The 23728-nt window shown below is 69.6% G+C and overlaps 6 protein-coding genes and 2 long non-coding RNA genes across 10 annotated transcripts in view; 3 read left to right on the forward strand and 5 right to left on the reverse strand.

Annotated features, from left to right (window-relative positions):
* The window catches only part of CS (citrate synthase), a 4675-nt gene extending 4400 nt beyond the window's left edge, over window positions 1-275 (reverse strand). The window contains exon 1 of the mRNA XM_082073746.1: window positions 101-275. Coding sequence (XP_081929872.1) covers window positions 101-154 — 54 coding nt within the window. The 5' untranslated portion in view covers window positions 155-275. The remainder of the gene's footprint in view (window positions 1-100) is intronic.
* A 692-nt stretch (window positions 276-967) lies between these two features.
* CNPY2 (canopy FGF signaling regulator 2) lies at window positions 968-4323 on the reverse strand. 3 transcript variants are annotated; one of them, XM_082073750.1, is made up of 6 exons: window positions 4234-4323; window positions 3652-3776; window positions 2646-2761; window positions 2317-2514; window positions 2062-2158; window positions 968-1451 (listed from the first exon to the last, which is right to left on the reverse strand). In XM_082073750.1, the coding sequence occupies exons 2-6, from the start codon at window positions 3749-3751 to the stop codon at window positions 1408-1410; spliced, it is 555 nt and encodes a 184-aa protein (XP_081929876.1). In that variant the 5' UTR covers window positions 3752-3776; window positions 4234-4323; the 3' UTR covers window positions 968-1407. The 3 variants fall into 3 exon arrangements, with proteins under 3 accessions (XP_081929876.1, XP_081929874.1, XP_081929875.1); XM_082073748.1 differs by having other exon boundaries at window positions 4182-4264; XM_082073749.1 differs by lacking the exon at window positions 4234-4323 and adding an exon at window positions 4056-4189.
* A 277-nt stretch (window positions 4324-4600) lies between these two features.
* PAN2 (poly(A) specific ribonuclease subunit PAN2) lies at window positions 4601-14046 on the reverse strand. The gene is made up of 26 exons (XM_082073480.1): window positions 13880-14046; window positions 13140-13428; window positions 12484-12653; window positions 12259-12379; window positions 12102-12179; window positions 11749-12016; window positions 10803-11145; window positions 10358-10454; window positions 9760-9879; window positions 9512-9631; window positions 9313-9441; window positions 8966-9165; window positions 8518-8660; window positions 8182-8288; window positions 7838-7936; window positions 7451-7524; window positions 7185-7326; window positions 6869-7006; window positions 6290-6349; window positions 6124-6214; window positions 5888-6045; window positions 5663-5806; window positions 5406-5585; window positions 5207-5300; window positions 4929-5126; window positions 4601-4857 (listed from the first exon to the last, which is right to left on the reverse strand). Exons 2-26 carry the CDS (start codon window positions 13407-13409, stop codon window positions 4823-4825), a joined length of 3579 nt encoding a protein of 1192 aa, XP_081929606.1. The 5' UTR covers window positions 13410-13428; window positions 13880-14046; the 3' UTR covers window positions 4601-4822.
* On the forward strand, window positions 5141-6860 carry LOC309450540. Its single transcript, XR_014186084.1, has 4 exons — window positions 5141-5267; window positions 5412-5489; window positions 6149-6325; window positions 6422-6860. It is a non-coding gene; the product is annotated as an uncharacterized lncRNA (long non-coding RNA).
* Window positions 7257-8079, forward strand: LOC309450541. Its single transcript, XR_014186085.1, has 3 exons — window positions 7257-7379; window positions 7507-7667; window positions 7857-8079. It is a non-coding gene; the product is annotated as an uncharacterized lncRNA (long non-coding RNA).
* A 1151-nt stretch (window positions 14047-15197) lies between the features above and the next one.
* IL23A (interleukin 23 subunit alpha) lies at window positions 15198-16217 on the forward strand (the record flags this gene model as incomplete). Its single annotated transcript, XM_082073702.1, has 4 exons — window positions 15198-15368; window positions 15503-15601; window positions 15869-15994; window positions 16071-16217. 4 exons carry the CDS (start codon window positions 15198-15200, stop codon window positions 16215-16217), a joined length of 543 nt encoding a protein of 180 aa, XP_081929828.1.
* A 157-nt stretch (window positions 16218-16374) lies between these two features.
* Window positions 16375-22138, reverse strand: STAT2 (signal transducer and activator of transcription 2; the record flags this gene model as incomplete). Its single annotated transcript, XM_082073734.1, has 22 exons — window positions 16375-16539; window positions 16605-17680; window positions 17769-17826; window positions 17903-18091; window positions 18185-18321; window positions 18388-18476; window positions 18548-18597; window positions 18694-18829; window positions 19496-19603; window positions 19673-19756; window positions 19833-19889; window positions 19997-20090; window positions 20180-20200; window positions 20319-20471; window positions 20539-20697; window positions 20772-20920; window positions 20998-21083; window positions 21221-21299; window positions 21378-21470; window positions 21541-21639; window positions 21712-21862; window positions 22008-22138. 22 exons carry the CDS (start codon window positions 22136-22138, stop codon window positions 16409-16411), a joined length of 3330 nt encoding a protein of 1109 aa, XP_081929860.1. The 3' UTR covers window positions 16375-16408.
* A 680-nt stretch (window positions 22139-22818) lies between these two features.
* Window positions 22819-23698, reverse strand: APOF (apolipoprotein F). The gene has a single exon (XM_082073560.1). The coding sequence runs from the start codon at window positions 23681-23683 to the stop codon at window positions 22823-22825; it is 861 nt and encodes a 286-aa protein (XP_081929686.1). The 5' UTR covers window positions 23684-23698; the 3' UTR covers window positions 22819-22822.
* Between the last annotated feature and the right edge of the window lie 30 nt (window positions 23699-23728).

The following is a 23728-nucleotide window of genomic DNA, read 5'->3' on the forward strand; positions in this document are numbered from 1 at the left end:
GTTGCCCCCCCCCACCCTGCGTCGCCCCTTTAAGAAGTTGCCCCCCCCCTCGCGGCGTCGCCCCTTTAAGGCGCGGCAGGGCCGGGGCGGGCGCCCTCACCTTGGGCCCGCGGAGGCGCGCGGCCGCCCGGCTGCTGGCGGCGAGGAGCGTCATGGCGGCGGCGGGGCCGGGCGGGAGCGGGGCCGGGAACGGGCGGGAACGGGCGCGGGGCCGGAGCGAGCGGCGGCGGCGGCGGCGGCCGGGGGTCCTCAGCGAGGCGGGCGGGGCGGGGCGCGGCGCCGCGCTGGTTATTAGCATAATCCCGCCCCTCTCTCCGCCCCCTCGGGGACGAGCCGCTCGCCATTGGTCGCGCTGCGCGCCGTGGGGCGGGGCTAGGCAAAAGAGGCGGCGGGGGGGCCGGGCTATAGGTGGCCGCCGCGTTCGCCTGATCGTGGCCTAGGGTGGGGTGAGGCGGCGCCCCGCCCCTTCTCGTGACGTCACTCCCCGTCGTGCCTGACGTCATGCCGCTGCGTCATCCTCCCGGGCGCATCGGTGCTTCGGCGCCGCTCGGCTGTGGCGCGGGGCAGCCCTGTGACGTCACCAAGCGCGTGGCCATGCGCTATGAGGTCACCCGGGGTTGTGACGTCATCCCCGGCTCAGCCACCGCGGGCTCAGGGTCACCCTGTGACGTTGCCATGGCTACGCGGTGACGTCAGCGGCCTGGGGCAGGGGGCGGGGCCTGACCGCGAGTGACCCCAGGGCATTGACCCGGTGACCCCAGCGCAGGGACAGGCGGCGGCACCAGCGCCAGGCAGCGCCGGACCCCCCGGTGTCCCCGTGGCGGTGGCGCCAGGTGACACGGGGCCGTGGGCTGATGGGGAGATGAGTCACCAGAGGCACCACAGGGACACGTGGGGACACACGGGGCTGCCACCAGCGTGTCCCCCCACCCGCGTCCCTTGTCCCCATCCCCACCGGAGCCAGCGCTGCCCTGGGTGGCCCCGCGGCTCAGCCGCCGCGCAGCCTCTTTATTGCCTGAACCAGCGAGCGGGTCCCAAAACCGGCCCCACGCACCTGAACACCCTGTCCCTGTGTCCCCCGCGTGTCCCTTGGCGGCAGCGCAGGAAGGTCCCTGGGTGGCAGCGCGGCCGCTGGAATGTCCTGGGGAGCAGGGCGGGTGTCCCGGTGTCCCCAACACCGCGGATGGACGGTGAATAAATAGGCTCAGAGCACCGGGCGGGGGAGGCGGCGGCTGCACCAGCTCCGGACCCACCGTCCTCCCCGGCACGTCTGCCCGTCCCGGCGGGGACAGCAGGACAAGGCAGAGCCAGAGGTAGGGGACATCTGGACAGAGCCTGGCACCGTCCTGGTCCCGCGAGGCCGCCGGGTCGTCACCGTCCCCCGGCGGCAGCCGCGGCCGTTCCGCGTCACAGCTCGTCGTGCGGGATGTGGAGCGCGTGGTCGCACAGGTCTGCGGTGACAAAGGACGGTGCCATCAGGATGGGGCAGAGCCCTTTGGACTCCTCTCCGATGCCACACACAGGGCTGGGTGCAGCCGACACCTGCGCCGGGGACACCTGTGCCGTCCCGGGGCCAACGCCAACCGCGGCCGTTTGGCCGGAGTGGGCAGGGCGCCGGCAGCAGCACCGCGGGACCCCCCCGGGGAGGGCGCGTGTCCCCCGCAGCCCGTGCCAGGTCCAGAGAGACCCGCCCTGGTCCATCCCCGCGGCACAGGTAACAAACCGGGGCCGCGCTCGTTAACGGGAAGCGCAAAGGTCGCGCCGTGCCCTGACCCGGGTGTTTGTGAGCTGGAAATAGCCCGGCGGGGGGGGCGGCGGGCGGGCGCTTGGCCGTGGCTGCGCCAGGAGCCGCGTGTGGAGCGGCCGGCACAGCAGCTGCCCTGGCGCAGCCCCAGGGCTGGGCACGGCACCCAAAACCACCGCGGGGTCCCGGCGCCAAGTTGGCAGAGGGGCTGCTACGCGGGGATATTGGGGTTTGGGGAGGACTCTGCAACCCGAGGGAGCCACCGCGGCTCCCGGGGCGGCGCGGGAGCCCCCCCGGCACGTCCCGGCGCCGCTCACCCGTCCGCTTGCTGCACAGCCGGTCCTTGACGTTGTCGGCCTCGTGCGACAGGAACTCGATCAGCTCGTCCTCGTACTCCTCGGCGATGCTCTCGCACTGCAACGGGAACCGCCCGGGGTCAGCGAGACCCGCACGGCGCCGGGGGACACCCCGAGGTTCCCCCAGCCCAGGAGCAGCCCCCGCCCCACCAGCCCCAGGAAGGACGGGGGGTCCCGCCCCCCAAAACCTCCACCGAGCCCCAGCCCCGTGCGCACCGCGAACTTCAGGCTGGAGGCCACGTCGCCATCGATTTTGACCCCGGAAAGGTCCATCTTGGTCCCGTCGTGGGAGATCACCCGCACGTAGCTCTTGCGGTGCGTGGCCGGATCCACTTTCTCCCCGTATTCCTTCATCTTCTCGCACACCCGCTCCAGCAGCTCCGTCAGATGAGCCTCCGAGCGGGCGTAGGGCACCTGCGGGACGGCAGCGGGGCCGTGACAGCGGGACAGGGACACCGGGCTGGCACCTGTCCCCGGGGGGGCTGGGAAAGGCTTTGACACCCCCACGTGCACCCGGAGCTGTGCCGAGGGACGGAGCCTCTCACCTCCACGACCGACTGGCTGCCGTCGGGGTTGATGCGGAACGAGCCCATCTGGATGGTTTTCCTGGGGTCCACCTGGGCGATCTCCCACTCCAGCTCGTCCACCAGCGCCCGGCACGCTGCGGGGACACGGCGTCAGCTCCGCCGACCCTTCGGCAGCGTCCGTCTGTCCCCGAGCAGCGCGGGCAGCAACGGCCACCGGACAAGTGGGTCCCAGTGGCAGCCCCGGCTCGTCCCCACCATCCTGTCCCATCCCAGCTCGTCCCAACCATCCTGTCCTATCTTGTCCCCACCGTCCTGTCCTGTCCCCACCGTCCTGTCCCATTCCAGCTCATCCCCGCCATCCTGTCCTGTCCCCACCATCCTGTCCCATCCCAGCTCGTCCCAACCATCCTGTCCTGTCCCCACCATCCTGTCCCATTCCAGTTCGTCCCAACTGTCCTGTCCTGTCGCCACCATCCTGTCCCATTCCAGCTCATCCCCACCATCCTGTCCTGTCCTGTCCCCACCATCCTGTCCCATTCCAGCTCATCCCCGCCATCCTGTCCTGTCCTGTCCCCACCATCCTGTCCCGTCCCAGCTCATCCCCGCTGTGTTGTCCCATTCTGTCTCCGCCGCCATGTCCTGTCCCATCTCATCCCCACCGTCTTGTCCCATCCCATCTCGTCCCGACTGTCCTGTCTCCTTCTGTCCCCGCTGTCCCATCCCAACCTGTCCCATCTTGTCCCCACCGTCCTGTCCCCTCCTGTCTCCACTGTCCCGTCCCATCTCATCCCAACTGTCCTGTCCCCTTCTGTCTCCACTGTCCCGTCCCATCTCATCCCCACAATCCTGTCCGATCTGTCCCATCCTGACCCATCTCATCTCATCCCCACCATCCTGTCCCATCCTGTCCCGTCCCGTCCCATCCCCACCGTCCCATCCCCTCCCGTCCCCGCTGTCCCGTCCCATCCCCACCGTCCCGTCCCCTCCCGTCCCCGCCGTCCCGTCCCGTCCCGTCCCGTCCCACCTCCGCAGTGCAGGTCCTGGCTCCGCCGGGCAGCGGCCGCGGGCAGCAACGCTCCCAGGGCCACGACCAAGCTGAGCACCGGCGGGATCGGGCCCCTCATCCTCCCGGCTCCGCTGCTGCACGACCTGCGGATGCGGGCGGCTCCGTGTCCCCACAGCCCGTGTCCCGCCCCCGGGACCCCCGGCCCGTACGGACCCCCCCGGTGCACAGCGCTTTGTCCCCGGTGTCCCGCCCCGGCCCCCTCCGAGCCCCCGGACACCGCAGGGACCCCCCTGCTCTACGAGGCTGAGTCTGGCGGCCCCTATAGAGCCCCCTCCCCTATAGAACGGAGCCCGGAGCCCCTTCGGAGCCCCTCCCGCCCAGGGCGGCGCTCGCCCCCCGGAGCCCCGCTCGAGCCCCCGCACCGCGCCGCGCTCCGGCCCGCTCCACCGCCCCCCGGCCGCCCGGGCGCTGCCCTCGGCGCCGCCTGTCCCGGCGCGCCCCTCTGCCCGACCCGCCGAGGCGGGAAACAACTCGTGGAAGGCTGTGACCGAGCCGAGCGGAGCGACTGAACCGGTAAGACCGGTTGGGGCGGCTCCTCACTTCGTGACGGGGCCATCCCGTGCGCAGGCAGCAGCCGGGCCAGCCCGTGGCGAGCTCCGAGGGCCCCGGCCCTGCCAGGGCCCGGTCCGCGTGGCGCTCGGCCCCGCGGGGGCGTGGCTTGATTTGGCTCCGCCCCCATGAGCGCCCTGGCCCCTCCCCCAGACCGGGCACGCCGCCGCGTCCCCGCTCCCGTTAGTGATCCCGGTCCGGACACAGCGTCCCCGGTCCCGGGCTCCTCCGTGCCGCGTCCCCCCTACCAGCCCCACCCGGAGTCCGCGTCCTTCCCGCCGTGGCCCCGGTGCCGTGGCCCCGGTGCCGTGTTCCCGGTGCCGTGTTCCCGGTGCCGGTCCCTCCCCCGCGGCCCCGGACCCAAGCAGGAGGCGGCGGGCAGTGTCCAAGTGCTTTATGAGCGCGCCCGGGCCGGCGGGCGGGTCGGGGAGGCGGGGGGGAGGGGGGCGGGACGGTGACTCCCGGTACCGGCGGGGAGCGAGTCCCGGAGCACCGGGCCCCGGGAGGGGGCGGGCGGGGCGGGGGCAGCCGCGGCCCCGCTGCTGGTTCCAGTTCCAGGCGTGTCCGCCTCCCGCGGGGGTCACAGCGCCAGCACCGGGGGGAACACGGCCCCATCTGCCGAGACAAAGCGGGTGAGGGGGGGACGGGGGACACCGGGGGGGACGCCGGGGGGGTCCGGGCCTTACGCTTGGGGCTGCTCTGGCTGTCGGGCTCGGGGACCCTCCAGTCCATCTTGCGTCCCTTCTCGTAGAGCCCCTTGAGCACCTTGCGGAACTCCTCGGGCTCCGCGCCCGGCGGGCTCAGCTCCAGGTACTTGCGGTAGAGCTGCAGCGCCGTGCGCGCGTCCTCGATGCTGTCGTGGGTCTCCCCCTGGATCTTCAGGTCTGCGGGGATCCCCCCCCGGTCAGGAAGGAGCCGCCCCCCGCCCCGACACCCCCCTGCGCCCCACGGCTCGGCCACTGACCCAGGAAATACCAGGCGAGGAAGCGCAGGGAGATCATCCTCTTCCTCGGGATGTGGAACAGGTAGACGGTGTCGATCACCTGGTCCTTGGGCACCTGGGGAGCAGAGAGAGGGTCCTGCTGCCCGGGCTGGGGGGGCTACCGGCCTCCCAGCCCCCCCCGGGACCCCCGGGTTGAGGGACGGGGACTCGGTGCTGTCACCATCAGGTTGATGACGCGAAAGTCCTTCTGCAGCCCGTGGCCCACGAACTTGACCCCCACGTCAATGAGGAAGCGCAGCTTCAGGTAGGTGGACTTGAGGGTGGTGAGGTGCTTGGAGGAGATCTTGGCATCCAGATCTCCCGGCTTGATCCCCGAGTACTGGGTCAGGTAATCCACCACCTACGGGAGCGGGGACGGTGGCGGGGGGGTCCGTGTTGTCACCGTGTCCCCCCCGGGGGTGGGCGGGCGTCCCGTACCTGCTCCTGGGTGGAGATGTAGTCGTCGATGAAGGGGACGCCCTCGTTGGGTCCCTGCCCGCGCACGCACGTGATTCTGGCCACCGACATCTGGCTGGGCTTGATGGTGGATTTGGTCCCGTCGCTGCGCAGCTCGGCCTCCTCCTGCGGCGGGGACGCCAGAGCGCGGTGACCGACGGCTCCGCGGCGCCCGGAGCCGTCCCCGCGTCCCCGTGTCCCCCTGACCTCGTTGAGCGTGACGAACTCGGCGTCCAGCCCCACCAGGTCCCCCGCCTGCGGCATCTCGCTCAGCATGAGCGGGATGAAGGTGGCGTGGCACTTGCGCTGCTTGCGCGCCAGCGACGCCTCGGCCAGCAGCACGTTGGCCTCGATGGGGTTCTTGACTGCGGGGAAAGGGGGAAGCGCCGTGAGCCGCCGGCGGCGCCGCCGGCCGCGCCGCCACTTCCACCCCCGGCACTCACTGACGAGGTTGTACTTGGCGTTGAGGTTCCTCCGGGCGTAGTAGAGGATGGCCGGCACCTTCCAGCTCATGTCGAACTGCACGGCCTCGCACTGCGGGGGACGGGGGACGGTCGGGGACGGTCAGGGACGGGGACACCCCACCCACGGTGTCACCCGAGCGCTCACCTTGTCCACGGGCTCGATGAGGAAGTCGTTGAAAAGGTACCACTGCTGGTGCGTGACGCCCTGGGGGGGGACAGCGCAGGCTTTAGGGCCCCCCCTCGGGGTGGATGCAATGACTCCGCTCCCCGTTACCAGGGAAAAGGGGGGGATGACGGTGCCACGCGGGAACTCCCGCCCTTCGTGGGACACGGCGGGGAAACCCCCGCGGGGCCGTGGTGACGGCGTCGGGCTGGACCCGCGCGCTCCCTGCCCGGCTCCCACCCAAAACTCCGCAGAGATGCAAGAGATAAGAGCCGGAATGCGGCCTTGACACACTCCGGGAACTCCTGGCCAGGGCTGCCCAGCCCAGCCCCGCTCCCCGGGACGGGAGGTGACGTCCCAGCCCTTACCTGGAAGCTCAGGGACCTGCTGGCAACGTGCCCGTGACCAGGAGGAACCGGCCCGGGCGAGGGTGGCAAGAGCTTCCCCAGCCCTTCCTTCCTCCTCGGCCGCCCGCTGTGTTCACCCAAACACCCGACGCTCGACCGAGAGACCAGAAACGGGCCCGTTAAACCGCCCCGCGTCCCCGGGGGGGCTCCTCACCTCCTTGCGCTGGTGGTAGGTCTCCCCCACCTTGATGTGGCCCACCAGGCTGCCCCCGGTGCGCGAATCCAGGATGTGGACCACGGTGGCCATCAGGTCGTAGACGTAAACCGAGTCGGGGTCGTCGCTCGGGCTCAGCTGCGGGAGGAACCGGCGCCGGGGAACCGGCTGAGCCCCAGACCCCGACCCCGGCCGCGCCGTCCCCAGCAGGTGTCCATGTCCCCATCAGGTGTCCACGCTCATGTCCTCATCTCTCGCCCACATACTCTGGGTTCGGCTCCCGCAGCCCCACGGGACGTGACCACGGCGCCTTTACCTCCTCGCTCTCGCTCCAGTTGCACACATCCAGCTCCTTGCTCTTGCTCAGCCTCATCTTGATGGCGTAGGGGATCCAGACATTCTTCAGCTCCTCCACCGAGGGATACAAATGCCCTGGGTCGGGGTTCCCCAGCTCCTTCCTGCACGGAGAAGCCGAGTTGGAGGTGTCACCCCAGGCCAAATTCATTACCAGGTGACAAACAGCCCTGAGCAAGGGCAGAGAACAAGCCAGGAGGTGGCAGCACCCTGGGGACTGTCACCTACCAGTCTCCCAAAGAGATTTCTTTGCCTTTGGTGATGTCAAAACCTCTTTGCATCAGAGCTCTCTGAAAGGCGAACTGGCAACGAAACACGGGGACGCGTCAGTGCGGGGGACGCGAGGGGACAGCCAGCCCAGGGGGTGGAAAGGACGGGGATACAACGTCGGTGATGGGGACAAAGGCAGCGAGGGACACCCAGCGCTGTGCTGGGGAAGGAAAAGGTGTGGGACGGCAGATTTAGTCGTTGTTTTGTCTTTTCCAACTCTAACCACAACCAAACGCTGCGAGCGGAGCGGGGGACGCTCGGGTGGAGAGCGACAGGTTGGGGACAGCGGGACCCGAGCAAAAGCGCCTCCGCGAACCCCAACGGAGCCCGTTGTGCCACCCCCACCTCAGCCTGCGTCTTCCAGAAATCGGCCTCCTTGGAGCTGTTCACCTCGCAGTTAATGACCAGGACATCGGGCAGGCAGCGGATGTTGCGCGTCTGGACCTGCGGAGGGAGCGGGAGACGGTGACGGTGACACCGACAACTCCAAACGCACCTTTGCCCGGCTCAGCTTGGGGGGGTTTCCCTCTGCCCCCCATCCCGGGGGGATTCAGCTGGAATCGGGTTGTGCAGCGCAGGAAATACCCATCCGGGAACCGAATCCCAGCTCAGGAGCTTCCCCGGTGACTAACGGAGAAGGCGGCGCCGTGCGGCCGCTGCGGCGGGACGGGCCCGGCGCCCCCGCTCACCGTGGGCTGGTACTTCTCGCAGTTCTCGCACCAGGCTTGCGTGTTCTGCTCCAAGCAGATGCTTCGCTTTAAAATCTGGGCAAACTCGTAATCTTTGGCTGGCTTTTCTGAAGAGAGAAAGGAGAATAACGTCACCTCCCAAACACGCAAATCTTTACCGGTTTAGCTCAGCCAAACCTCTGGGGTTTTCCTCAAAACCACCAGCGAGAAGGTCAAGCCCCAAATCTGCTTTGCTTGGCTGGTTGGGAAGCGCTGCCGGTGTCTGTCACCTGGTTCATCCCTACGGCCACCAAACCCCACCTGGCCGGGGAAAGGCGGCGATCACCGCGCCCGTACCGGTGCTCTCGGGGTACGAGAGGGTGAAGAGCAGCGTGGAGGACACACGGACGGTCTCTTTGCCGCAGCGGCACATGCTGCAGTTCTCCATCTCGCAGCTGAAGAGCTGCCCGATGACCGAGTCCCCCGAGGTCCCGAAGCTGCTGGAGGTGGAAAAGAGCAGCGGGGTGAGCGGGATCAACCGGGACCTGCACATCTTGGGGTTTTGGGGCCAGCACCCCAATTCCAGCAGCGCTGAGGGAACTCGGAGCCGGTGGCGGCTGCGCAGCCCCGAGAAGGGGGTGAAGCTGAGGGGAAACAGCCTGGGGTCTCAACGTGGCTATGGGGTGGCTCCCCGTGTCCCGCGCAGCGCTCGGGGGCAAGAACGGCCCTTCCCAAGGGACAGAGGGGACCCCGGGGAGCCAGCCCCCCATCCCGGGTTTGGTTATTCCCCGTGCCGGGGGTTTACCTGCCGCCAGCCCCCCGATACGCCTGCGGCCCCTCCTGCTCCTGGGTCTCCTGGTGCAGCTGGGTGAGGATGAAACGGTTCCAGCTCTGGATGAGCCGGCCCAGGTTCACCTTCCCCGTGGCCTCGTCCGAGTCAGCCAGGATCAGCCCCAGCGCCGAAGCCTCCGGGATGGTGCGGAAAGCCCGCAAAAAATTGCTTCCCTGGGGATGGGGCAAGAGCGGCGTGTCACCGAGGTCGAGCGACGGGAGTTTCCGCGCTGGTTGATGCCGTCAGCCGAGCATACGGCACCACCCGGCTCCTGCCGTGTCCCCGGCGCACCCGGCAGCCCAATCTGTCACCCCGCAGACCTGGCAGGGGTCTCCTCGGGACAGGTCCAGCATGTGGAACAGCAGCCCCAGCTCGCAGCCCAGGCAGAACTCCTTCTGGCAGAGGTGGTTTTGCACCAAGCAGCGAACCGGCTCCAGGAAATACAGCACCTGGGAAACACGGGGGGCTCAGGGGAGGTTTGGGGGGTCGCGGGGGGCAGGGCAGGGCGGGGGGTCCCACCTGGATCATGCAGTTGCAGTAGGCGTTGGGGATGTGGGGCTCCAGCCCTGCAAACAGCGTCTTGTTGTAATGTTTGAAGTCAAAATCTTCCAACCCCAGCTTGGAGTATTTGATGGTGACCTGAGCGGGGACACGGGCGTTAAACGGGCACTGTCCCGGCGCCGCGGCGCTCCCCACAGAGCCACGGCGGGCACTGGGGGTCCCTCACCCCACATCAACCCCTTGGGGAACCCCTGAAAAGCCACCACCTTCCTGTACTTCTTGGCCACCATGTAGAGATGCGGCTCCTCCTCCCGCCCGATCGGGGACTCGGGGACTTGGCTGAAGCTGTCGAACTCGTTGTCCGTCTCTTTTAAGCGATAGGGAATCTGCAGGGGGGCGAGGAGGGCAGAGCGGCTGAGCCCCATGGCAAAGCGAGGCCCCACGGACCCAATTCAGCAGCTCCTGGGCTTTCCTGCCTCCCCGAACAAGCGAAGGAAGGAGCCGAAGGAGCGGGGCCCGGCGCCAGCACCGGCGCTCTCGCCAGGGACTTATCGCTCTGGGAAACTACAGCGGCGCTGCGGGCGAAACGCGGCCGTGTTTTCCCAAGGGCGAGGGACGTGCCCTCACCCTCCCACCCGGAGAGCTCGGACCTTTCCCAGTTATCGGTAGAACTGGGGCTCCAGCCCAAGGGGGAGATTCCAGCTCCACCCAGGACCTGCTGAGGCTGCTGGGGAAAAGCCGTCACCTCCCAATTATCCACTTGGGATACTGAGAACGTCACCTCTCGCCCACCCCGAGCCCCACGGGAAGCTCCGAGGTGGCTCCGCGCACGGTGAGAGCTCCGGCCCTCCTGAGGGCGGGTACCTGGTTGCGGAGCTTGGTCCTGGGGTTCGGGGCGTAGCCGATGAACCCCACCTTCTTCATGGTGCGCAGGATCTCGGGGTCTACCGGAGGAGCTCGCCTGCAAAGAAACACCGCGGCTCAGGCGCTGGGGGTCCCACGAGGGTCCCCCCGAACCTCGCTGTTCGTTTTCCATCACAATAAAGTGCCCAGATCACGCCAGAACGCGGCGGCAGCGCTGAGCGTCGGCATGTTTGGCACAGATTAAAAACAAGTGGGTTTCCACACAAGCAGAATGAGCCGGGATCCCACCAGCTTGTCCCCAGCATCCCCAGACCCACCAGCGGTTAAATCCACCACGGGCAACTTATCTTGCATTTCACGGGGCACGAGATGGGGGGGGGGACAACAGGAGCGGATCCCCAGCAGCGCCAGCGCTGGTTTTCACCGAGAGACACCGGGAAATTACCGGGGTGCCGGGGCCGAGTTGGCCGCGGGCCAGTCGGAGAGCAGTGCGTCGCTGGTGAGCGGCACGGGGATGAGGGACAGCGGCACCAGGTCCTGGTTCCAGTCCAGGTGCGGCAGCGTGTCCACCATGCAGGGCAGCGCGAAGTCGGTCTCGCGCGAGTAGGCGTTGAAGGTGACGTCGGGGGAGTCGGCCCAGAGGTGGACGCAGCCCTCGGAGTCCCCGAAGGCCAGCGCCTGCTTGCTGGCCGACACGTCGAACGCCATGATCAAGGGCCCCACGGTGTTGACGTGGAAGATGTCGGCGGGGTTGGCCAGCCCGGTGGGTTCGCAGAACTGGCACTGACCTGCGTGGGTGGGAAGGACAGAGAGAGGTGGCACCGGGTGACCCGGCACATGTCTCTTTTGTGGCCAACTCTGTCCCATTGGGGTTTAATGAATTGTCTTGGGTGGAAAAGCCCCTCAAGATCATCGAGTCCACGCATTAACACACCTCTGGTGCTGACCCGTGTCCCTGAGAACCTCATGTCCGTCTGTCCAGCCCTCCAGGGATGGTGGCTCCACCATGACCCTGGGCAGCTTGTTCAATGCCCGACAGCCCTTTCACAAAGAAATCATCCCCAATATCCAATCTGAACCTCAAGATCATCGAGTCCAACCATAACCCACCCCCGGCACTGCCCCATGTCCCTGAGAACCTCGTTTCCATCTGTCCAACCCCTCCAGGGATGGTGACTCCATCACCACCCGGGGCAGCCTGTTCCAATGCTCAACAGCCTATTCATTAATAATTTTTTCTTAAATTCCAACCTAAACCTCTTTCTCCAGCCCCTTGCCCAGCTCTATTTCCCTTCCCTGAACTCGCTCCGGCACCTCAAGGTGTTTCTCATCACGAGTGGCCTCAGGACCCTGACCCTGGGGGTGCCGGGGGGGGACGCGGCGTCGCCCACCTGTCTGGGAGATGATGGCCAGGCGGGAGGTGTAGGTGGGGATGAAGCGCAGGAAGAAGGGGTCGATGTGGACCTGCAGCGGGGTGGTCGCTCGCATCATGCGCAGGTCGTACACCTTCAGGAAGCGGTCGCAGGCCAGCCCGTTCATCCGGCTGGAGAAGCCGCAGGTCACCAGCAGGTTCCCGTGGACGTCGAAGTCGGACAAGCTGCCCGAGTAGGCGTCGAACTCGTGCTCCACCACAAACGTGCGCAGGTCACGCAGGGAGACCTGGAAGGGTCCGACGGGGCGCTGGGTGCCACTTGGGAGCCCCCAGGGTGTCCCCAAGGGACGCTGAGCACCAGCAGGGTGTTACCTTCCCCGAGGTGTGTCCGCAGAAGAAGAAGCGGTTGGATTGCCGCATGACGGTGATGCCGGGAACCTCCACGGTGTACTGCGGAGCAGCAGCGCGGGGTGAGCGGGGCTGAGCGCCACACTGAGCACCTCCCCGCGACCCCCCGGCCCGGCTGTACCTTCTGCGTCTCCTGGACGGTGTTGAGGTCGATCTCCACGACGTGGTTCTGCAGCCCGGCGACCAGCAGCGTGCTGCTGTCCGTCAGCAGCAGACTGTGCATGTCCTCGGCCTCGTCCATGCTGCGGGACGGGGAAAGGAAAACCCCCGTGCTCCCACCCGGCTCGGTGTGGGGAAGGGGCTGCAGGACCTGCCCCAGATCCCCCTGTGACCCCCCAGCACTCACAGGTAGTCGAAAATGATGAGCCCCCCTCGGGACATGCACTTCAGGTTGGTTTTGGTCAGGAACAGGACGCCGTTCTCCAGGCTCTGGATCTGGCGGATGTCGTCGCTGCTGTTCACTTGGAAGGAGGAATATCGCTCCAGCGTCGGGCCGAAGAAGGAGGTGGCGTGGCCCTAAAAGCAGCCGGGGACGGGCTCACAGAATGTCAGGGGTTGAAGGGACTGGAAAGCTCATCCAGTGCAATCCCCCCATGGAGCAGGAACACCCAGATGAGGTTCCACAGGAACCAGGCGGGTTGGAATGTCTGCAGAGAAGGAGACTCCACAACCCCCTGGGCAGCCTGGGCCAGGCTCTGCCACCCTCACCACCAACAAGTTTCTGCTCAGATTTAAGCAGAACCTCCTGTGTTCCAGTTTGCACCCATTACCCTTTGTCTTACCATTGGCTCATCACAACTCACCCCAGTTCGCGCTTTCCCCGGGCGCAGGGGGGTTTCCCACCCCCCCATACCCCCCAAAACTCCAGAGACCACACAGACACAAGCAAAGAACCAAAAGCTCCAAGCGGGCGGGAAACACCACGAGGCTCGCGCTCCGGGACACCTCGAGCGCCGGCACCCCCGGTTCGCTCAGCGACCCCCACGCGTCCCCCCCGCTCACCCCGTGGTTCCCGACCCACAGCATCTCCTCGTGCAGGTCGAAGTGGGAGGCGGCGACGGGCACCCCCACGTCGGAGACGGCGGTGTGCAGCTCGCTGTACATGCCCTCCATGAGGTGCACGGGGTCGGGCACGGCCATGGCGTCCATGGCGTCGGGGTCCAGCTCCACGCCGGGGAGGAGGCTGCCGGGCAGCTCCAGCGCCGCGTCCAGCGCCGGGTGCAGCGGGGCCGCGTATTCGCCCAGCGATGGGTCGAGCCCTTCAAAATTCATGGTGGGAACCGGCGTCTCCCTGGGAAGCAGAACGGGAACTGAACCGGGCGGGCGGAACCGCCGCGGCGCCGCTTCGTGGAATCGGCGGAGCTCCCGGTGAGTCCGCAGGGCGGAAAAGGCGCCTGGAATGTCCAGCGCCGGTGAAGCCCCTTCCCCCGGAGCCCCGTCACGGCCGCGAGCGCCGGGGGAAGGAGTCCCGGTGCACCGAGCAGCCCTCCCGGGGAACCGGAGCCCCGCGGGCCCCCCGAGCCCGCTCCCTCCCGCGGGCGGCTCCGGGCCAGCTCCGCGCCCGCCGTTATCGGCGCTATCGGCCGCCGCAGCCCCGGGCGGGGCCCGGACCGAGCCGCGGGGCGCCCGCGCTCCCCGCCGCGCTCCCAACCCGGTACCCACAACCCCCGCGCTCCGGCCAAGCGTCGCCCAGCGCCCCGCGCCCCGGGGCGGCGGCCGTTCCGCACCGCGCCCGCCGTTACCGAGCCGCCGCGGGCAGACCCCGCCGGGGCCGCGCTCCCGGGCTCGTCCCGCCGCGCCGCCACGGTCGGCCCGGGGCCGCCGCCGCCCCTCTCGCCGTCACTATGGCAACCGCGCCCCCCGCGCTCCCGCCCGGTAAACCGGCGCGCCCCCGGGAGAGGCGGACCAATGGCAGCGCGGAGTCGCGGGCGATGGCCAATCAGCGCCTGAGGGAGGCGGGACTAGGCTGTGCGACGGACGGCGCGGCGGAAGGGACAAAAATGTCGAAATCGGTCGTTTCGGTGTGCGGTTGTCACGCAGTGTCCCCAACGTCCAACGAAGTCCCAAAGTGTCTCCACAATGCCTCACGTGGGGGGGGTCTCAGCGTGCCCACCGGTGTCACAGCATCCCGTGGTGTCACACGACATCCCGCTGGGTGTCACGCAGCATCTCCTGGGGTCCCAAAGTGTCCCCAAATGCCCCACAACGCCCTACGCTGTCTGTAGCCATCCCATCGTCCCCACTGGTGTCCCACAGCGGCTCCTGGTATCCACGGGGTCCCTCAGTGTCCCACGGGATCCAACAGTGTCACCAGGGCCGTGCACCGTGACCTGGAGACGGTTCTGAGCCTCACCCGCCCCGGTCTCCGCCGGGACCTCCCCACCCCACCGGGACCCCAACCCCGGCCTCCCCCTCCCACACCCGCGGGGCACACGACGCCACGGGCAGGGCCGGTGGGACCTCGGCCCCGGGCTGGTGCGTCGCCGCGGATCCGGGGCAGGCCAGGGGCAGCCCCGACGGGCGGGAGCGGGAAGCGCCGGAGCCGCCCCGTCGGGGCCGCCGCGATTGCAGCGCCGCGGGCAGCACGACCCTGCCCGGCGGACACCGGGGCTGCGCGGTCCCCAGGGGGCGCGGACCGGGGAAGCCCCGCCGGGACACCGCGGAACCGGGGAGCCGCCGCTTGCCTCGCCGGGGCCGCCCCGGCTGCTTTCCCAGTGCGGCCGGGCGACACACGGGGGACAGCGGAGGGGACACGGGGGGACACAGCGAGCAGACACCAAAGGAACAGTGTGGGGACACTGGGTGCCGCAGGGCGCGGAGCCGCCAGGAACTGCCCTGGGTTTTCCTGCCCGTCCCATCCCGTCCCGGCGCGGTGCGGGACCGGGCGCGGCGGGGCGCAGCCCGGGGACCCCGGCCCGGTATCGGTTCTGCTTTCGAGGGAGGCGGCGATTTCGCAGTAACGGGGGGCGGGTGCCACCTGCCGCGGGGATTCCCCATCTGCCGCCGCCCCATAAGAGCCCGGTGGCAGCGCCGGTGGCGGCACCGACCGACCGACCGGCCATGGCCCCGCTCCGCCGCCTCCTGCTCTGCCTCTGCCTCCCGCTGCTGCTGCCGCCGCCCGCGGCCCCGGCCCCGGCCCCGGGACCCCGCACCGACTGGGTCGCCTGTAGGAGCCTCTCCCGGGAGCTGTCGCGGCTGGTGGCGACGCTCAAGGAGCCGCACCGGGTGCTGGTGAGTGCGGGGGGTTCGACGGGAGGGACCGGCGGGAGGTGCGGGACATCCCGGGTGGAGCGGGACCCGACGGGACGGGATGCCGGGGGAAGTATGGGGGGCACGGGGACCCCACTGACCCCCCCCGCTGCCAGGAGGAGACGCAGCTGAGTGAGGAGGATCCCAAGAACTGGCCCCCCCGGATCCGCTGCAGCGACGCTTGTGACCCCTCCACGCTGGACACCAACAACACGGTACCGCGGGACGGGGGGTGCTGGGGGGGGACAGTGGGGAGCCTGGGGGATGCAGCTGGGTGTCCCAGGGCGGGTCTCAGGGTCCTTGGAGATATGTGCAGGAATCCCGGGCATGCAGAGCCTGAGGGATGTGCTGGGGGGTCCCAGAGGTGCCCCGGGATGCTGAGGGATGTGCCCAGGTGGTCCCAGGGATGCTGGGGGTGTCCCAGGATGCTGGGGACTGTGCCTGGGGGTCCCGGCCCCCCCATTCATGCCCTCCTCCCCCAGCGCTGCCTGCAGCGAATCCTCCAAGGGCTGCAGCACTACCGGGACCTGCTGGGCTCCGACATCTTCACCGCCCGCCGGCTGCCCCGGCTGGAGGCCACGCTGGACCAGCTGCTGGGGCTCGTCCAGGTGAGGGGCTGGGGGGGCTGCAGCGGGTGGAGCGGGCGCCCCGAACCCCGACCCTCCTGACCCCCCTCTCCCGCAGCAGGAGCACGGCCGCCCCCCCCGGCACTCCCTGGCCCCCAGCGAGACCTGGGCCCACCCGCTGCTGCAGCGCCTGGCGCTCCAGCGCCTCCAATCCTTCGCCGCCATCATGAGCCGCGTCTTCACCCACAGCGCCAGCACCCGCTGAGCCCCCCACAACCCCCGACTATTTATTCCCCTCCCCGCCGAGGGACTATTTATGTGTGACGCTCTCTATTTATCTCGGGTATTTATGAGTTTCTAATAAAGGTCTGAACGAGACGAGTGGCTCCGCGTGTGCAGCACAACACGGGTCTGGCCGCGGGCAGTGGGTGAGGAAGAGGTTTATTTACAGGGGGGTCACTGGAAGTCATTGGCGTCGATGCTGAGCGCAGGGAAGTCGGTGGTGAAGAGGGAGCTGGCGGCGGCCGGGGCCGCGTCCTCAGACTGCGGCAGGAATGGGTCGTGGGGGGCCAGGAGCGCGGCGCTGCCTGTGGGAGGGGGACAGCTCAGCGCCGAGGGGACACCTGTGTCCCCTCCCGGCCCCGACACCCACCTGCCAGCCTGGGGTCCAGCCCCCCATCCATGGCCTCAGCAACGTTTGGCATCAGCTCCGCCGGCTCCAGGGTCCCCTGCATCCCCAGTGGCCCCGAGCCCGGCTCTGGCCCGTTCGCCAGCGACTCCAGCAGCTCCTGCATGTCTGGGTCCTCCGGCAGCAGCTCCAGGTCCCTCAGCTCTGGTGGCAGCTCCTCGGGGACCAGCAGCGGTTCCACAGCCCCCGGCACCGGCTGCAGCATCCCCGTGTCCCCAGCCACCGGCTGCAGCACCCCCGTGTCCCCGGCCACCGGCTGCAGCGTCCCCGTGTCCCCAGCCACCGGCTGCATTATCCCAGTGTCCCCGGCCACCGGCTGCAGCATCCCCGTGTCCCCAGCCACCAGCTGCATTATCCCCGTGTCCCCAGCCAGTGGCTGCAGCGGCCCCAGCCTGCCAGGCAGCACCTGCAGTGTCCCCAAGCCCCCTGGTCCCACCTGAGGTGTCCCCTGGCCCTCAGGGACCAGCTGCAACACCAGCTGTTGCTCCACAGCTCCAGGTCCCACTTGCTGTGTCCCCTGCTCCCCAGGTCCCATGTGTTGCAGCGTCCCCAGCCCCCCAGGCAGCCCCTGCATTATCCCCACGCCCCCTGGTCCCACCTGCAGTGTCCCCTGGCCCTCGGGGACCAGCTGCAGCACCAGACCCCCAATCTCCGCCTGCAGCACCTCCGGGACCCCAGGTCCCACCTGCAGGGGCTGTGATGGCTCCAGGACTTGGGGCCCTGCCTGCAGTGTCCCCAAGCCCCCAGCATGCAGTGTCCCCAGGTTCCCAGACGTGACCTGCAGCGTCCCCGAGCCCCCAGGCTGCAGCATCCCCAGGCTGGTGGCCATCACCTGCCCTGTCCCTGGGCTCAAGGGCTGCAGTGTCCCCAGGTTCCCAGATGTGACCTGCTGCGTCCCCAGGCCACCGGGCTGCAGCATCCCCAGGTTCCCAGACGTGACCTGCTGCGTCCCCAGGCCACCGGGCTGCAGCTGCAGCGTCTCCAGGTTTTCCGTAGCAACCACCAGCTCTTCTTCCGTCTGCCACGACTCATTCGCCTGCCTGCGGGGACAGACACGGGCTCAGGGGACACCAAGCCACGGGTGACAGTGTCCGCTTCCCGCAGGGATCGGGGTGTCCCCTGGCGCACCTGGAGGACACGCGGATGAGGCGCCGGTTCAGGTATCGCTTCTGCTCCGTCAGGGTCCCTGGGGACAGAGGGGGCAGGTCGGCGGGCGGTTCGCCGCGCGGTGCCGTACCGTGCCGTCCCGTGCCGTGCCGTACCCTCCTGCCGCTGGCTGTAGTAGGGCCCGAAGGCCTCGTCGCGGGGGGTGTCGGGGTACAGGAACTGCAGGGGGTTCTCGGGGATGTTCTCCTCCACCAGCAGCTGGTAGTCGCGGATGATGTCGGGCAGCGCCAGCGACGCCAGCTCGGCCGCCGTGTAGGGAACCACCGCTCGGAACGCGGGGGGCCCTGCGGGGCAGGTGGGGGGGGGGCAGGCAGGGTCAGCCCCCCGCAGTCCCGAGGCCGCGGTGAGGGGCTGCACCAGGTTGGGGGGACACTCACCGCTCTCAGGGTGCTCCACCCAGGTGCAGGTGACCCCCCCCAGGACGCTCTCGCTGAAGCGGATCAGGAACGTCCCCGTTCGCTTGCCCTTCAGCAGCTTCTTCTCCTGCTTGCGGCTCACGAAGCCCAGGATGAGGCTGGGGGGAGGCACCGTCAGCCCCTGCGCCCCCCCCGGCGCCCCCAGCCCCCGGTTCTGCTCCTACCCGTCCTTCCAGAGCGCCTTGAGGTGCTCCTGGAGCAGCCCCAGGATCCCATCCAGCCAGGCCCAGAAGGAGAAGCCGGAGGCGCCGTCCTGCGGGAGAGGGGGTGAGCAGGGACGGGGGGACAAGGGGACAAGGGGACAGCAGGACGGGCACAGCTCACCTTGGAGAACTTGGGCCAGGACACGGTGCTCTCCAGCGACGGCTTCGAGCCTGGAGGCAAACAGGGGGTGAAGGGGGCGGCTCAGCCCCTGTCCTGACTCTGGGGGGGCTCGGTGGGGAGAGGGGGCTGGGGGGGCCCGGTCTCACCGAAGAGCTTCTCGGCCAGCATGAGGAGGTGCTCCCGGGCCAGGCCGCGCTCGGCCACGCTCTCGAACTGCCAGCTCAGCACCTCGGCCAGCCGGGGCCAGGGGGCGGTGGGGGGCGCCGAGAAGAACTGCTGCTCCTGCGGGGACGGGGAGCGGACGGGGACAGGGACGAGCGCCAGACATGGGAACACGCACCAGGACAAGGACGCGCACCGGGACAGGGGACTGGGACATGCACCAGACATGGGGACACACACCAGGGCAGGGATGTCACCGGGACAGGGGACTGGGACATGCACCAGACAGGGGGACGTGCACTGGGACAGGGACGTGCACCAGACATGCAGATGCGCACCAGACATGGGGACGTGCACCGGGACAGGGGACACAGATGTGCACCAGAGATGGGGACGTGCACTGGGACAGGGAACAGGGACGTGCACCAGACATGGGGACGTGCACCGGGACAGGGGACACGGATGTGCACAAGAGATGGGGACGTGCACTGGGACAAGGGACAGGGATGTGCAACAGACATGGGGACATGCACTGGGACAGGGGACAGGGACACACACCAGAGATGGGGACAAGCACCGGGACAGGGGACAAGGATGTGGACTGGGACAGGCGACAGGGACGTGCACCAGGGACCGCGATGGAGCAGGGACTGGGGACAGCCAAAGTTCCAAGGCATGGAAAAGGGACCAGGGACAACGACCAGGAACCTGGGACAGGACACGGGGAGGGAGCTGGGGACAGGGATGGGACAGCAGGACCAGGGGGAGACAGCGGGTCCCGCTCACCTTGGGGTTGCTGGGGTCAGTGCTGAGCATGTTGAACCAGAGGACGGAGGCCCAGGCGCTGGAGAGCTGGTTGGTGTTGGAGATGATGACGAAGGGCAGCGTGGAGGTCTGCAGGGGGTCGGGGGGTCAGACCTGCACCCCCCCGAGCCCCCAGCCCCCCCCGGCCCCCGCGCTCGCCTCCAGCTCCAGCTCCAGCCCGCAGTAAGCGTACGCCAGCGTGAAGGTGATGAGGTGCAGCTCCTCCGTCACGACCAGGGGACCCTGCCGGGAGGTGACACCACAGGGACCGCGTGGCACCGGGAGGCGACGCCTCCGCGCCCCCCGGCCCTGCACCCACCTCGCCGGCGCCTTTGGCGCCTTTGCCCGAGCGGCTGTCCTTCTGCTCCTTCAGCGTCTGCGGGCAGCACACAGTCAGCCCGGGGTCGGGGGCACCGCGGGGCTGGGGCTCTGCCCCCTCCCCGATGCCGTGGGGGACGCGGGGGTCGGGGCGGGGGTCCCTACAAGGTACTGGAAGTCGCAGACCAGCCCCTCCTGGGGACTGTCCCCTGCCAGGAGGGTTTTGCTGCTCGACGTCAGGATGTTGAACTTGCGAAACCTGCGGGGCAGAGAGAAGCGGGGGGTGGGGGGGTCGGGACCCCCGCGGGGGCACAGCCCTGCCCACCACCAGCACCCTTCATCTCTCACCCTTTTATCTTGGGGGGGTCCCTGCAAGAGAAAACAGTGCGTCAGCATGGAGCGGGACCCCCGCCGCTGGGTTGGGCACCCCCGCAGGGTCCTGGGACCCCCGTGGGCGGGCAGGGAGGGCCCCCCCCCCAGCTCTGACCTGTCGATGTGGATCTTGGCCTCCATGCGGTGGTTGCGGTCGTGCAGGCGCACGAGCAGGCGGGCGCGGGCCGAGAACTTGCTGGCCGTGCGCAGGACCAGCGGGCGCTTGCAGGGGTTGGGCATATTGGGCTGCTGCTCCACCACGAAGGCTCTGCGGGCACGGGGCGGGGGTCAGGGCTGCCCCCCGCACCCCCAGCGCCCCCCAGGGCCGCCCCCACCTCTGCAGCAGGTAGGTGAGCTGCTCCTTCAGCCGCCGCTCCAGGAGCGGGGTCTCTGCCTTCAGCGGGTCCCGCTCGTACGTCACCTTCTGCCGCAGCTCCCCCAGCGCCCGCAGCAGCTGCAGCAGCTGGAACAGCCCCTGGCCCAGCTCTGTGAACCTGCGGGCGCCGCGGGGCTCAGCGGGGGCCGATGCGGACCCCCCCGTCCCCCCTCCCACCCATCCCAACCCTACCAGGTCTCCAGCGGGCGCAGGCAGGTGTCGGCGGGGGCCCCCATGCAGGCGCGTTGCTGCCGCTCGCGCCAGTCCCCCAGCTCCTGCTGCAGGAACTCCTGCAGCCGCTCGCTGCGCCCCAGCAGCTGCTGCATCTGCGCCAGCACCTCCTGGGGGGACACGCGCTCCTGAGCGGGGGGGACGGGGCCGCCGTGGCCCCCCCAGTCCAGCCCCGGCCCCCGCTCACCCGCCGCTGCCGGTCCAGGGTCTGTAGCTTGGCCTGGAGGGCTTGGAGCTGCCGGACGTACTGGGGGTCACTGTTCTTGTCCTCACCTGAGGGCAGGGGGCAATGGGGGGTGAGGGGACACGGGGGCATGGGGCAGCATCACCCCATGTCGAGGGGACACGGGGGCATGGGGCAGCATCACCCCATGTCTCTGCCCCTGGCGGGGGGCAAAATTCGCCCTTACCCGGCACATAGTGCACCTTGAAGCAGAAGTCGAAGGCGTCCTGCAGGTCTTCCAGGTGCAAGAAAGCGCGTTCGAACTCCTGGGGAAGCGGGGGGGGGGGGGGGTGAGGGGTCGGGCAGCCCCCGGGGTGTCTGGGGGGGGTCATGGGGGTCGTTACCTGCACGGCCGTGTGGAACTCGGCCAAACGCCGCTGGATCTGCTGCTTGCGGTCGCTCTCCGGGGCAGCGCTGGGCGATGGGGCGGCCGCCCCCTGCAGAGACACCGGGCGTGGGGCAGCGGCCGGCGGGGCCCATGGGGCGGGAGGGGGGACCCTGCCCTACCTGCCCCCCCGCCTGGCCCAGGCGCAGGATCCGCTGCTCCTCCTGCAGCAGGTTGGCCACCAAGTTGGCAAATCGCTCCGGACACTCCTCGAACTCGGCCTGCGGAGGGCCCGGGGGGGGTCAGTGGGGCGCAGACACCCCCAGGACCCCCTTCACCCCAGACCCACCCACCTGCAGGTCCCGCCGGGCCTTGCGTAGGTTGTGCTTCAGCGTGAAATCCTCGTCGCCCAGCCCCAGGCTGCCCAGGCGCTCGCCCAGCAGCGCCAGCAAGGAGTGGAACAGAATCCGCGCGTGGGACGAGAGCGGCTCGGCCGCCTGGCGCCTGCGGCACCGCGGTCAGCACCGGTACCGGCACCAGCACCGCGGTCAGCACCGGTACCGCTACCACTGCAGGTCAGCACCGGCACCGCAGCCCAGCACCGGGCGGCACATACCGGCACGGCCCCGCACCCCGGCCCCCCCGTTACCAGTTCTGGTCCTCGATCCAGGCGGCCAGGCACTGCCGCACGGTCATGGGCAGCGCGGCCCCCGCGTACAGCTGGTGCACCCGCTCCAGGTGCGCGTTGGCCAAGCTCTGCACCTCCTGCCACTGCGCCATGCTGAGGGGATCGGGGGTCAGGGCGGTCCCACTGCCCCCCGGACACGGCACAGCTCCCCGGACACGGCACAGCCCCCCGGACACGCACCCCCGTACCTGCCGCTGCCCCCCGGGACCCCCGGGACCCCCGCCCGGCCCCGCTCTCCGACCTCGGCGCGCCCTGGGGCAGGAAAGCGCGGAGGCCACGCCCCTCTTCCGGTTCTGCGCGGCAATTGGCGGAGCGCGGCAACGAGGCCACGCCCCCCCGGCAGGGGAGCGCGGGTTCCAGCGGGGTTGCCCACTTCCCCGAAATGACGTCAGGGGGCGGGGCCATAAAAGGGGCGGAGTCAGGGGAAGGGAGGGGCTAGAGAGGGAACGGGGCGGGACGGGACGGGGCGACTGGGGCAGGACATGGGGACAGGACGTGGGGACAGGACGTGGGGACAGGACGTGGGGACAGGACATGGGGACAGGATGTGGGGACAGGGACATGGGGACAGGGCCGCGGGACCCGGAGCCACGCAGGGCACGCTGGGTGGGACAAGGACAGTGACAGGGACGGGTCAGCTGCCAGCACGTGGTTCAGACAAGGCCACCCCGCCGAGATAAGGTCCCCATGCCCCAGGGCAGAGTGGCCCCGCACTGATCGGTGCCAACACCCCCAGCCAGGGACAGGGACACGGAGCCGCCACACAGGACCTTTATTCAGATGATGAGGACGGGGCCGCTGTGGGCGGTGGGGGCTGGCGGGGGCTCCTGCTCGGCGGTGAAGTAGCCGATGAGCGCCCGCACCCCAGCCTTGAGCCCCGGCTGCAGCCCCAGCTGCACCCCCAGCCCCACGGGGCCGCCGACAGCAGCGGCCAGGGCGGCCAGCCCGGCGTAGCCCAGGTCCTCGGCCACCTCCAGCGCCCGCGCCGAGGCCTCAGCGTCACAGCCCTGGAAGGCGAAGTAGATGCTGGTGCCCAGGTTGTAGAAGGTGCTGACAGTCGGCACCCACTCCAGCACCCTGTGGGCCTCCCGCTCCCCGGGCGGGGCGCAGGGGTCCCCGTCCTCCCGCCGCCACCGCCGGGGGCTGCGGCGGCACAGCTGGGTGTGGGTCCTGTTCCTCGGCGCCGCCGCGCAGGGCGACGCGGTGGCAGAACCGCCCGGCCGCGCCAGGCTGAGCAGCAGCGGCAGCGCCGTGGGCGCCGGGGCGTCCCGCAGCCGCGCCAGCCCCCGCAGCAGCGCCGCGGCCGCCCGGTCCCCCATCTCCCGGCGCAGCCCCAGCACCGTGGCCTCGGCCTGGTGGGCGCAGGCGGCCGCGCTCAGCGCCAGGGCCATGGCGGCGCGGGCCAGGGCGCGCGGTGCCGGCGGCAGCCGGGAGAAGCCGGGCAGGGACTCGGGGCACAGGTCCTGGCACGAGACCCCGCGCCCCGGCAGCGCCCGCGGGGGAACATCCTGGGCGAGCTGTGCCAGCAGCACCCGCGCCGCGGCTCCGTCATCGTCACCCGGCACAGGGGGGACGGCGGAAAGGGGGTGGCTGCCCAGGAGGAGGAGGAGGAGGAGGAAGAGCAGATGCCGAGCCATGGTGGCAGCTCCGGGGCGGCCTGCGGAGATAGAGGCAGCAGAGCC

This window comes from Streptopelia decaocto, assembly GCF_964273445.1.
Source record: "Streptopelia decaocto genome assembly, chromosome: 27".
NCBI lineage: Eukaryota > Metazoa > Chordata > Aves > Columbiformes > Columbidae > Streptopelia > Streptopelia decaocto.

Bases quoted from the DNA above. Each gene is read 5' to 3' on its own strand.
- CNPY2 (XM_082073748.1), bottom strand. From the start codon at position 4,249: ATGGCCCCGTCACGAAGTGAGGAGCCGCCCCAACCGGTCTTACCGGTT. The intron at 2,762-3,651 runs GTGGGACGGGAC...GTGTCCCCGCAG, and splicing joins CCAGGACCTGCACTGCGGAG to CGTGCCGGGCGCTGGTGGAC. The intron at 2,159-2,316 runs GTGCGCACGGGG...TTCCCGTTGCAG, and splicing joins CCTCCAGCCTGAAGTTCGCG to TGCGAGAGCATCGCCGAGGA.
- PAN2 (XM_082073480.1), bottom strand. From the start codon at position 13,409: ATGAATTTTGAAGGGCTCGACCCATCGCTGGGCGAATACGCGGCCCCG. The intron at 8,289-8,517 runs GTACGGGCGCGG...TTCTCTCTTCAG, and splicing joins CTCGTACCCCGAGAGCACCG to AAAAGCCAGCCAAAGATTAC. The intron at 5,301-5,405 runs GTGACAGCACCG...TCTGCTCCCCAG, and splicing joins TTCGCGTCATCAACCTGATG to GTGCCCAAGGACCAGGTGAT.
- APOF (XM_082073560.1), bottom strand. From the start codon at position 23,683: ATGGCTCGGCATCTGCTCTTCCTCCTCCTCCTCCTCCTCCTGGGCAGC.